Source organism: Seriola aureovittata, chromosome 9, assembly GCF_021018895.1.
Source record: "Seriola aureovittata isolate HTS-2021-v1 ecotype China chromosome 9, ASM2101889v1, whole genome shotgun sequence".
NCBI classification, from domain to species: Eukaryota; Metazoa; Chordata; class Actinopteri; order Carangiformes; family Carangidae; genus Seriola; species Seriola aureovittata.
Genome location: NC_079372.1, coordinates 26,727,280 through 26,740,519, shown reverse-complemented (window position 1 = coordinate 26,740,519; position 13,240 = coordinate 26,727,280). Strand labels below are relative to the sequence as shown.

The 13,240-nt window shown below is 45.1% G+C and overlaps 2 protein-coding genes across 2 annotated transcripts; one reads left to right on the top strand and one right to left on the bottom strand.

Annotated features, from left to right (window-relative positions):
- The first annotated feature begins 660 nt into the window (after positions 1-660).
- On the top strand, positions 661-7,436 carry LOC130174539 (zinc finger and BTB domain-containing protein 39). Its single transcript, XM_056384446.1, has 4 exons — positions 661-764; positions 1,608-2,900; positions 3,981-4,340; positions 5,388-7,436. Exons 2-4 carry the CDS (start codon positions 1,641-1,643, stop codon positions 6,363-6,365), a joined length of 2,598 nt encoding a protein of 865 aa, XP_056240421.1. The 5' UTR covers positions 661-764; positions 1,608-1,640; the 3' UTR covers positions 6,366-7,436.
- gpr182 (G protein-coupled receptor 182) lies at positions 7,429-13,113 on the bottom strand. Its single transcript, XM_056384448.1, has 2 exons — positions 10,189-13,113; positions 7,429-9,544 (listed from the first exon to the last, which is right to left on the bottom strand). Exon 2 carries the CDS (start codon positions 9,539-9,541, stop codon positions 8,441-8,443), a length of 1,101 nt encoding a protein of 366 aa, XP_056240423.1. The 5' UTR covers positions 9,542-9,544; positions 10,189-13,113; the 3' UTR covers positions 7,429-8,440.
- Positions 13,114-13,240: the final 127 nt, after the last annotated feature.

Here is a 13,240-nt window from a genome sequence, read left to right as displayed (position 1 = left end):
GTTTGCTTAATAGTATTTTTCTTCGATTGGCTTCGATTCTTTGCCTGAGTCTAAACTCCAAACCACTTTAGATCTGATGTAGATCAGGTCTAGCTACAAAAACATATCTACACATGGTACACTTGGACCAGATTAACAGACTGGATAGAAAGTACAAAATCTACTTTCAGATTTCTGAAACATCTCTTCTATTTGTCAGAATTTTCTCCATCTGGATGATATTATATCAGGCCTGGAAAATAAAAAAATCTATTTATCTTAAACTCTTAATAAACATATATATATATATATATATATATATATAATATAACATGATATCATATATTATATACTACATAGGCAGTTTATTTCACCTCTTTAGATTTGGCTAGGTGTCGTTCTGCATCATGAAGACTTTAGTAACTAAAAGTATATTTTGATACCAATACTTTTGCACTTAGTATTTTAAGTAGTGACAGTATTTTGTAACAGAGTATATCCACACTGTGGTACTGCTACTAATACTGCAGTAAAATATCTCAGTACGTCCTCCACCTGTGCTACGTTTGTAGTCTGACCTTTTTCCTGCTGTAATGACTGGGCCGGCCTGTAGGGGGCGTGCTCACTACTCGCTTTGTTGACACACGTCACGAAAACGCGACGGAGGAACACAAGGGGCTGTAAAACCATGTAAAACCTATAAACCGTGGCCGAGCACCGAAGCCCGCCGGAAAACACGAGACTATAACGACGGATATTCACCGTCTGCAAACGTCTGTCAATGGGTGAGTAACAGTAACGATAAGAAACGGGACGGTCACATTAACAGGAGGGTGAATCTGCAGGGAAGAGATGTGTGTGTGATTTAGCTGAGAGAGTTTCCACAGTGTATCTGGTTCAAACTGGCTCCGTTTTATTAGATCATAAATCACTGAAGCAGCTCACAAAGTGTTTCAGGTCTTGAATGCATTTTAAAAACAAACGAACAATGGTCTTACAATGACAGCTGTGCGTGTCTGGAAGCAGAGGTCTGTAGTAAAGAATCTCTATTTCATTTGACTATTAATTATTTCAATAATCAGTCTACAAATCAGCCATAATGACATATGCATGGCATGTTATTAAAGCCTGGTAATGGTGTCTGAACAGCAGCCTAAAACTGTAATGCATTTTGCAGCAGAGCTGCAGTGATTAGAAGATTAATCAATTAGTTGATCGACTGTAATCATATCACAACCATTTTATTAATCAATTATATTTAAAGTAATTCAAAGTTTATGCAAAATGGCCCAAAATGAGGCTGTTTCCTGCCTCTTACTTTGAACATTTGCTGCTTTTTTTTCTGTTGAGTATCATATTAACTGAATGTTGGTTGGACATTTGAAGACGTCACTTGGTCACTCAGTATTTTCTGACATTTCGTTGACTAAACAATTGAGATTAATCAGTAATGAAAACAATAGTTATTACAGCCTTAGTGACTGTAAATGAAGCTCAGATTAGATAGACTGTACCTTCAAGGCTGAAGAAAGACAGAGACTCTTGCCTGATGTCTCACACGATGTCTCACACGATGTCTCACACATGCTCCTCTTCTGCTCTAACGACCGTCTCGTCTGTTCCTGCAGTTGGACCTTAGCGCACCAGGAGCAGCAGCAGGGATGAGGATCCGGCTGCAGGGTCCTGGCCACGCTGCCAGCCTTCTTACTGAGCTCAACCGCTGCCGCCAATCACGTCAGTACTGTGATGTGTTACTGCAGGTCGGAAACCGCACATTCGCAGCACACCGTGCGGTGCTGGCTTGTGCTGGGACGTACTTCCGGAACCTGTTAGCCCGGGCTCCGGCCTCGTCCACCACCGCCTTCTCTCTGGAGTTTATCTCCCCGGCCAACTTTGAGAAGGTGCTGACGTTCGTCTACACGGGGGAGATCCTGACTGATCTCATAGACGTTGGGGTGCTGTACGAGCTGGCTGAGAGGCTGGGCATCAGTGAACTGGTGAGGGCCTGTCACGCCATCTTCCCTGACCTGCTTGTGTCTGCAAACTGTAAAGCCAGCAGTCCTGCAGACCTCGCTCTGGACTCGACCATGGTTGCTGCTGCTCCCACGGTGGCTGTCGCCGGTGCGGCATCTGTGTCCGCGTCTTCTGTGTGTTCATCTGCCGCTTCCTGCTCGTCTCTGTCGTCATCTGCTGCCCCGACTCCTGCTGCTGCTACCTCACCTCTCTTCCAAGCCAGGACAGCCAGGGCTGGGCTTGAAGCTCACACCGGGGCTCTCACTCTGGTCCTGAAGGCAGAAGACGTCCAGTCTAATATTGGCTATGGACAGATGGCAGCAGATCATCAACTACCAGATGGGCATCTTTTAACCAGCAGCAGCCACTCCAGTCAGAGTGACGGCGTGCTGCCTCTGGCTCCTGTGCTCCAGCTGAAGACTGAGCAGGGGCTGGAAGAGGAGGAGGCAGGAGGCAGCTGTGAGGAAGCCAACAGAGATGGGCAAATGGTTTCTGAGAGCACAGGTGTCTCCCTGCCTCAGAGCAGCGATCTCGCACCATCCGACTCCTGCTCCTTCCCTGACTCTTCGGCACATCTCGGAGCCGAGGCCTGCGCTCCGACGTCCTCCTCGGGAGAGCCTCTCGGCAGCCTGCAGGTCGGACCGGTGGAGGGTGACGTGGTGGACCTACAGCGGGACGGCAGGCTGATGTTTAGAGAGGTGGAGGAGGGAGAGAATGAGGAGGAGCGAGAGGCTCTGCAAGGTAACGGAGCAATAGAGGGAACAGAGGAGGAGCAGTGGAGACACCTGGCAGGTGAGATCATCGAGCTGAGCGACGACGAGAACTTCATGGAGGAGGGAGATGAAGAGGATGATGAAGACGACCTTGTGTGTGTGGAAAACGGAGAGGGAGGGAACTCAAGCAGCCAGGTAGTGTTTGTGTCAGTTGTAGTAAAATGTTCTGTTTGAATTCTGCCTGATGAAGGTCTGAGAACTGAAACACTGTGTTGATAAACTTTAAATGATTCACAATGTGCTGGATTGTTTAGTTAGTGTGAGTGTTATTCAAATCTTTATTATTCTTCACACACACGTTTATGAATTAGTACTCAGGGAGAGATAACAGTTCAGACTGGACAGTACAACAATAAATACAGCAGTAGACATATTGAATTTAGCCGTTTTCACTGGTCTTACAATTGAAATCCTCTATTTACTTTCCCTCACTTGTTAATTACTTGCACATACTTTGAGCTACAGGAACCGTTGAACCATCACAGCAATTCTCCCATAGACTGCAATACAAATTCAGAAGCTGATAGCAACCAGTCTCAGCAGGTGGTAGGAACGCAGTATCTGGGCAGAAATGAACAAAGCTGATTCTTATTAGCTAATTAGACACATTAACTCTCACCCTTATTACTCAAATATGAGAGCATGTATAAGACAAATCCCCCCACGATTGCGCTGTCGTTCTAGGCAGTCCACTCCAGTTGCAACCATACAGTGTATATAAAACGTTTGCGAGAGAGACTCTGAAATAATGAAGCTCAATGAAACACACCACATGCTAATTACATAAGGAACTATGACTGGTGTCAATGAGAGGAGTTGTGTTTGGTGTGTGGGTTAAATGACTGTCTATTGTTCTGTACATCTCCTGTTCATACAATTAACAAAAGTTTGATCAATCACTTTTTTAAAATCTACTAGCGATGCCTGTATATGTCTTTGTGTGCATGGGATGTGACTGAAAGACGAGAGCGAGCGAGAGAATCAGCAACAGACTTTATTCAAACTGTTCACAACACTTCTGGTTTTTAAGTGATTTTTCAGCTTATTCATATCTTAAATTAAAGTTTCTACTATTTAGGATGCAGTTTTATGCTTTTTAAAGGCATTTTATTCCTACAGCGGTAAATAATGTGTCTGTCAAGTGTTTGCATTTTCTAGTTTCCTACTGAAGTTGAGTTTTCCTTACTCTAAAACTAATGCTGTCCACTCCTCCAGGTGTCAAGAGACATGCTGGCATGTAAAGCCTGTGCAGTGCCTCTCCCAGCAGACCCTGCTGCCGTCCGCAGACACGCAGACACCCACCTGACGGAGCTGGGGCTCTGCAGGGTGTGCGGGGCCTCATTCCCGGACCGCGCTGCTGGTGTCACCCACTCCCTCTCCCACATTGGGGTGCAGCTCTTCACCTGTGACATGTGTCACCTGCAGTTCTGCAGCCAAAGCAAATTGCTGCGTCACCACCGCCAGACGTCCTCCAGTTACACCATACCACATGGGGCGCTTACCAACAGCAGCCAAGGCCTGAGCTCCGAGCTGCAGTGTGCTGCGTGCACCAAGACCCTCAGCAAGGACTTCCAGGTGGGTGGATGTTTAATATGGATTTTGAAGTAAGTCAGACGCAGTTAAAAACATAATGTCAGGTCAGTTTGATACATTTATTAATTAACAAATTTCATAATGTGTTATCTGGCACTATTAAGCCCGTTATTTACAAATATCATATACATCACATTGTTGTCCACCGTTTCATAAATGTTACTCTTCAAATGTTTTTAGATTGAATTTGATTTTTTAGACTTGTTTTATAAGAAAAACACAAGCAACATTACACACAGCAAGTCTTTATGCATCTCTACATAATTTGCATTTCATAATCAATGATTGGTAAAAAAAAAACAAAAAAACAAAACAAAATGGAAGAGAACCCTCATTTTTGCCAATTTTCATGAGTTGAAATAAAAGATGTGAGACTTTTTCTATAAACACAAAAGATACAGACGCACATACATACCGTGATGACTGCTCTAGATCTGTGTGTACTACAGCATGTTCCACTTCCTGTCAATATCCAGCACATCCTTTGCACAGCACAATCAACAACCTGATCAACTCTGTACAACAGTGATGCGTTGCACTGCATGAGGCCAATGGTGGTCACACCAAATAGTGACTCGCCTCCTCCCTTCGAAGTGCAGTGCCTAATAAATAAAACTGCCAGCCTGACCAGCCCGCCGCACACCTGGCAGTAATCATGCTGTGTAATCAGCATCTCGATAAGAAACACCTGTCAGGTGGACGGACAATCTTGGGGGAAGTGCTCACTAACAGATTTACACACATTTGTAAAGAACATTTGGGAGAAAGACGCCTCTTGTCTGGTTGCAGAAAGTCCTAGATCTTTAATTTCAACTCGTGAAAAATGGGAGCAAAAACAAAAGTGTTGCATTTATGTTTTTTTTTTTCAGTATATGTGGCTTTTCTCATTTGAACACTAAGAACAAATAATGTGGGAAAGGAGCTGAGAACTGAAGACACAGTGTGATGTTTGTATAACCTGTTTACGCCAGAGAGCAGATTGAGCTGATTCCACATTAAAGCGCCTGACAATGTGTTTCTTACCTTCAGACCGTCAAAGACCACCTGCTGAGCCACGTGTGTCCTCAGAGTCTGAGCTGTGGACTGTGTCACCTCCCCCAGCTCTCCCTGTGCTCCCTGCTGTGGCACGCCCTCGCCCACCTCTCTCTGCCCGTCTTCACCTGCCCGCACTGCGCCCGCTGCTTCGTAGAGCGCCCCCTCCTGGACAGACATATGGCTGTACACGCTGAGGAGGCGACGGCCAAGGAGAGGGAGCGGTCAGCGCTGAGGGCGTACAGAGTCGGGGCAGATGGGGTCGGAGGTTTGGCAGGAGTGGAGGAGCTGCATTGTTTCCTTTGCCCACAGACCTTCCGCTCCTCATCCGCATTTCAGTACCACCTCAGCCTGCACACCAACGAGTCCCTGGGGGGCGGAGGAGGTGTCGGGGGCCAGGGCTGGTTAGGCAAACGTAAAGCTGACCAGTCTCTGGAGTGCCCTCCATCTTCCTGCTCCTCCTCCTCTCCACGGGAGGTCAGCGGTCTCGTTAAAATGAGCAACCTGGGTTTGGGCCTGGGAATGGGCTTCGGCATACCAGATAAGTTTTTTCAGGGGCCAGCGCACAGCTTGTCCTCTGGGGTCATGACCAACGGGAGCTCAGGGCAGGACGGGGGAGCCGGAGCAGCAGGGGTCCGTGGGAAATGGTACCGGTGTCGCTACTGCGGTAAACGCTTCGCCCACTCTGGGGAGTTCACCTATCACCTGCGCATCCACACCGGGGAGAAACCCTACCAGTGCAAAGTGTGTCTGCGTTTCTTCAGAGGCCGCTCCACCATGATCTGCCACCTTAAGACGCACGCCGGCGCCCTCATGTACCGCTGCACCGTCTGCGGCCTTTACTTCTCCACGCTGAAGCTGGTGTCGTCGCACATGGAGCTCCACAAGGACCACCTGCCGCCGGACTTCAACATCGAGCAGACCTTCATGTACAATGATCACTCGAAAGAGCCGCTGCCCACTGTGGACACCTGATCGACCCTGTGTCGGCCCGGTGCAGCTCTCCTCCTCCCTTTACCCCCAGTCTGACACCAGCTGTGTGTCTGGTTGTTATGGACCATATACTGCATATAATAGACTAGGGCTGCAACTAACGATTACTTTCATTATCGATAAATTGTCTAGTCAATAACTTGGGAAAGAAATAAAATAAAAATGTTACAATGTCACAACTGCCCAGAACTTGAGGTGCCAACTTTAAATGACCAGTTTTGTGAAATAAAAAACCCCAAAATGTTCAGTTTATTATCATATCAGACAAAGAAAAGCAGCAAACTCCAACATTTGAGAAGCTGAAACCAGATATTTGAATTTTTTTCTTCATAAATTACTTCAACGACCGTATTGAATATCAGAATCCTCATAAATCAATTTTCTTGTGATTGACTAATCGATTAATTGTTTCAGCTCTATGATAGACTTAGACTTTTAGAATGTAGTGGAGATATTATGTGTCAGATGCCGTTCACTGAGTCGACCTGTCTGGAGGTTTCGTCTCTTTGAGCTCTGATAAAAAAAGAAGCCACTTGGTGGCAGTGTATCCTGTTGTGTGTCAGTGAAAGAAGGGAAGCCTGTGGACTGTTGACCGTGACGCAGTACTACTGCTTATATCCAAACACGTCTGTATCTTTATATCTTAAGTATCAGGATAGGTTTTTAATGTCAGTGATTGATAATTACACTGTTATTAAAGTAGCACCTCATTGTAGCATAGAAATTATTTTCCTATATTTGCAGTCGCTATTTTCACACGGTACGATTTTTTAATGTCCTTTTAAAGTTTCATTTTTTCAACATAACTTGCCATATGAAGGAGTGTTTCATTTGTGTGTTTGTCATTGAGCGCTTTCAGAAAATGTCACATGCTGTATTCACTTGCTGAGAGTGTGTGAAGCATATTGTGCTGTAGGAAACATGATATTGTGTCCATATACGAGTGCCCACCACATATTTGTGTCTTATTTTTGATCACAGTGCAACTATTTATTATTTTTTAAATATTGGTTTTTGAAAAGAATCAAATAAATGCCTCTAGGAAAACTGTTATCAACCTTTAATGATTTTTCAAAAATCTGTTTTGGACGACCTTTTTTACAATGTCCTGAACCAAAAAAATTCATCCATCATCAGAATTCCAGTGATGAACTTGCAGAAATCTGCCTGGTGTTGTGAACCTCCTGCTTCCAGGGGCTCGTGACCTTTGCCCTTTTTAAAGCCTCGTCTCTTCCTGCCATTGTGCCATCCGTGGACTGACAGTCCCCCTTTTCCTTTTTTTCTGCCTTCTTTATCATTCAAGCGTTGATTGTGACACATTCCAGATGGAAGTAGATGAAGATCAACAGTATGTGCAAGAAGGGGAGATAGCCAAGTGCAAGAACAGCAAACTCAGTAAAACAAACACGTTAAGCTACCAAACATGCTTTTTCCATCGCTCTACTCCATCACGATAACAAAAGTACAAAACTCAACTCAGGTTTTGCAGCTCAGATGGATACAGACAGTGTTTGATCGTGTTTTAACAGAATTTGTTAGACTACAGCAGCTAAGAAACCGATAAATGTGAGCTATAATTTATCTGTGTGTGCTATGGGCTATTCAGTTACATTTTCACATGTTTATATGGGTATGAGGATGGCTCTTATCTGGCACTGGACAGACAGCAGCATTTGTTTACACACATTCCTGGTGTGGCACTGGTCTTCCCGTGTACCATTAAATTTTAGTGGCTGCTGCTGTGAGTTCCTGTGGGATTTGAGCAGCTTTGAGGGTAAAAAAAAAAAAAAAAAAAAAAAGAACATCAAACATTTCCTGCCTTCCTCTGTGTAAAACTGTGATCAGATACATGATGAAAGTAAAAACAGGAAGTGGATTATGAGAGGAAGGTGTTGGTGAGCCCATCTGTTGCACAACAAACAGCACAATGAGTCTATGACCAGAGTGAATAGATACAATCCATGCCTCTGGTTTTCTGAGGCACCAACACTGTGATTCGGTTCTGTCAAACGTCTCACTCCTGAAGCTTACACTCTTTTCTTATCTCAGCTTCTTTCTTATGATCCAACATCAGACTGGCTTGTGCTGGCGTTGCTAAACTTTCGCTGCTTTCCCGGGTCCCCGCCGCCGCCGCCGCCGCCGTTCGGAGCGTTGGGTTGGTTTCCTGATCCCACCTGGTCCGCAGACCCTTCTCTGGGTAAGCAGGTCACCACCGTGTTGATCAGGTTGTTGCGGAAGCTCTTGCTGAGGAAGTTGTAGAGGATGGGGTTGGCAACACAGTGGAAAAGAGACAGGCCCTGCACCACGCTGAACGAGAAGTAGAGGACTTCTATTGTGTTGCAGCTGAAGATGTGAGGGTCGAGGTCGTCTATGATCATGAGGAACATAACCATGTGGTAGGGCAGCCAGCACATGATGAACACCAGGGAGTACACATGCACCAGCCACACGTCCCGCCGGCCCTGCACATCTGGAGCTGTTCTAACTGCTCGAGCGATCAGCACGTTGCAGGTGACGATGACAGCGGCAGGGCCCAGGAACTGGAAGAGCAGGCAGAAGATAGCCACGCAGACGTACCACTCGGTGTAGTTGTACTCAGGCACCATGTAACAGCCGGGCTCGTCCCACTCCAGAAGATCCACGTGGACGTTCTCCATCAGAGCCAGGAAAAAGGAGAACAACCACAGGCCTCCGCAGAGCACCCAGCGCCGCCGGCCCGCCACAGGGAACAGGGACGGAGACGAGGGTCTGGTTAGGGACAGGTAGCGCTCCAGGGTCATGAAGGCCAGGAAGAAGGTGCTGCTGTAGAAGTTGATCACGTAGATGAGGTTGGTGACCTTGCAGAGGAAGCGGCCCCACAGCCAAACCCTGTCCATGGTCACCTCCATTATGAAGAACGGCAGGATCACGATCACCATCAGGTCCGACAGGCTCACGTTGATGACGCAGAAGAGAACCCCGTTGGCAGAGTGGCGCCGACGCCAGTTCACCCAGACGACCAGTGCGTTCTCCAGCAGGCCCACCATGAAGACGAACAGGTAGACCAAGAAGAGGGCGATGCGCCGGTAGTCCGCATCGAGCTGGATGGTGCACTCATAGACAAACCACGGTGTGCCATTTAAGAAGTCTATTGAGTGGTTCTGCTCGGGAGTGCTCATGGTCTGCAGTGAAAATAAGAGGAAAACTGTTTCATATCTGGACACGGTTTAGATTTACTTTGGGGTTAATCTGATTATGTTTTCAGACGTTGCATAACAGAAACACAGGAGGAGGAGGAGGGTGGCAGACATGCTGGGCTGAAATGTTACTCAAATGCCTTTGTGAGGTGGATACTAAAACCACAAAGAGGTTATTAAAAGGTAATTTCAGGACCTACAGCATGCAGTTCAGAAAATATAAATTTCACTTTCAATTTCACTTAGAGGTGTTGTGCTTTAGTTTAAAGAGTAATCCAGTGATCTAGCCTTTCATTGCTATAACACTGTCAGACTGTCTTTTCATTGTTTATTCTGCTGCGTCAATTTTCTATGCTTTTTTTACACCATGCTTCCTTCCTTGGTGAAACCTGGTGCCTCGATACCAACAATGCGCCCACCCAATCAGCGCCGACTCAAGTAACATCACGAGGCTCAGACTTCACACAGCTCACTCTGAAGCCACAAAAGACTTCAACTTTTTCCATACACCAGTAGTAGTTCCCCAGTAACTGTCGACAGGCCCTCCTCCCTTTTCTATTCACATTAAAAGAAACGGAAACAGATTCTAACATCTCTCAAAATATATATAGAATTGGACTTAATCATACCTCGCGGTGATGATGAGTGTACTGGAGATGAAGAGGGGCAGGTCCCTCCTGAGGCCTGGTTGTCTTCTGGAGAGTCTTTTTTGTGCGAAGCCTGCAGAAACCAGATGACTCCTTCCAGCTCTAATGTTGAGGGCTATCTGAGTAATCAAGCAGCCCGGACTTTCTACCTTCCCATTTCTCATTAACGCACACACGCACACGCACACACACACACACACACACACACACAGTTCTAACAGGACATCCTCAGTGGGTAATGGGGAGTGGTATAGAAGTCCAGGGACGCCCACACACAACTAAACGGAGTCAAAGTTAATTGCAGTTTGAAAACAATGTGTTCAGACATAAAGGTGTTTCTCAAAATTTAGATCCAATACTATTGGGAGAACCTTGAATAAACACATTAAGACTTATAATAGTAAATAATAATAATAATAACCGCTGTTTTAATACTTCTCCTCTATTTAACCTTTTCGTTACTATTTCACTTTACTTAAAAAAAATTAAAAAAGTAATTTACTAGGAAAACAGATGTGGGGGGGGATCTACGTTTAACACAGACCTTCACTACACTGGGATTTAAGCACTGTGGCCTAATATGGAAGAAAAGGAGAAATAAAAACAGTTTAAAGCTTAAAGGTGCTTTGAGCTAAACACTAACATGATTATGTTTATCAGGTATAACGTTTACCATGTTCACTATTACTGGACAAATTTAAATTTCGACCTGATGATGGCGCAAGATTAAAAAAAAAATAATGGCATCATCAAAGTGATTCCAGGTTTGGAGCATGAACGTGTTAAACTTCATTGCAATTCATCCAGTAATTGTTTCGACACATTCAACCTCTGAGCAACATGAATATCGTTAACAAATTTTGTGCCAATCTCTCCATAAGACGTTAAGCTATTTGACTGGAAACTTGGCCTGATGGTGGAGCTAAAGGAAGAGGCCAACAACATTATTAGGATTCATCCGACCACGAACCAGAACTTCATGGCAATCCATCCAATACTTGTTGATTTATTTCAGTCTGGACCAAAGTAGTGAACCAACTGATTGACATTGCCCTCCCTGCAGCCATGCTGCTAGCGTGGCTAAAGGTTTGTTACCTGAGACTGACAATCCGGTTTTTATCCAGTATTTTTCACGCTCGTCTTTCTGTTTTTGAAGGACATGAGTCATGTTTTGTTCATGTTCATCTCACTTGCTCTCTAAAATACAGGATTTAAAATATGCGGGCCTGGTCCACCTGTAGCGTGTGTACTGGGTCGATTTGGTTTCTGTTTAGAGGTCGTAAAAACCCAAATCAGATTTTTCCAGCATTAAAAAGTTCCCATGAATCTTACAGGTTAACTTAGCTTCAGTTTTATTTGTTGTTTGCATTAACTCATTATTAGTGAGTTTCCTCAGTGAACTACCTTACATGATCGTGTGTGTAAATTTGCATATGGCTGGTAGGAATGGTGCAGAAACGGTAAAAACAGGCTCCACATAGCAGAGAACAATGCCAGGAAGCACCCCTTGTTCCCTGTGCTGCGGAGCAGAGTGGAGGGGGGGGGAGGTGGGCAGCCTGGGGAACATCAACCTCACTGAGGAAGGGGGCTCTTTAACCTAGACGTACACACACACATCCTCATTATCACAATATTTCAACACCTTCCAAATGAGCTGCAATTTGGCTTCACTTGAGCCGGTGCAGGTGGTGACAGAACAGATGTGGCTCCACTGATCTGGTTTATTTAACTGAGACACGAGATTAGGCAATGACATCATCGTCATAAAAGTTAATCAAAAAATTACACAAGGAACAAGAGGAACTCTGTTGTCTCTTCTGATGAAATGATGCCATTGAGCAACCCGGAGCAGCTGCTCCTGGGTAAGCTCACAAGTGTCCTTGTGTGATGGACTGTTGAGGTCAAGTCTAGAGGTCAGCCTCATACAGAGCGAAAGCAGGAACGTTTGTGTTGGCCGTGATTCACGCTGATTAATGGGATGTGCTCCCTGGCCTAGGTGTTCCTACTGCCCACCCAGCTCGTCAGCATTTTGTAGCTCAATAACCCCCTCAACTATTCCCTCAATCTCATTGCTCATCCTGTCTGAATCCTATTGTGTAAGTCCACTCAGTTTCTAGTGAAACAAGTAGGAACCAGTCAGCAACTTCTGCCTCCTCTGATCAAACAGGAAGGAACCAGTCAGCAGAAAAACATCTTCTGGAAAGTATGAGACAAAGAACAGTCCTTGACCCTCAACATGTTGTTATCCGAGACTAAAAAACAACTATAAAGAATCACCTATAGGTTACCAGATATTCCAACCTGCACAACACCACGTACCTACCAAAGTTATTCAAAGAACCCATACTTTACACTTCTCCGGTGTCTTATGTCTCATGGTGGCACTAGAAGAAGGATCACCACAGTCATTAGGAAACATCATCTGGAGACCATGAATGTTTTTGCAAAATTTGGTGCCAATCCATCGTAGATGTTGAGAGATTTCACTGGATAAGCAGAAACTAATCTGAACTGACAGGGAAAAGTCACAAGGGATAATCCTCTAGGCTTGATGGGTATCTATTATTATATAATATCATGGTGATTCATATAAGAGTTGGTGGTGCAAGAAAAAAGGTTAGGAGTTCAGCTTCATCGTTGTGGGACCATGAATGTTTGTATAAAATTACACGACATGTTTCAGTCTGAGCCAAAGTGGTAAATGGACTGCACCCATGTATCGCTTTTCTAGTCGTTTTGAGCCTCTCAAAGTGCTTTACAATCAATCACACTTGTCATATTCACCCATTCACTGACACATTCACAGCCATCAGCGGCAATTTAGGGTCCAGTATCTTGCCCAAGAGGAGCAAGGGATCAAACCACCCTTCTTGTGATTAGTGGGCGACCCTCTCTACCTCCTGAGCCACGGCCGCCCTGTTGGTGGACCAACGGACCGAACGTTTATCACCAGATGAAATATTTTCCCCAAAGTGTCATCATGCACAAACACACAAACATTTTTCTGACAACAACAAGTCAAACACTTTTCAGA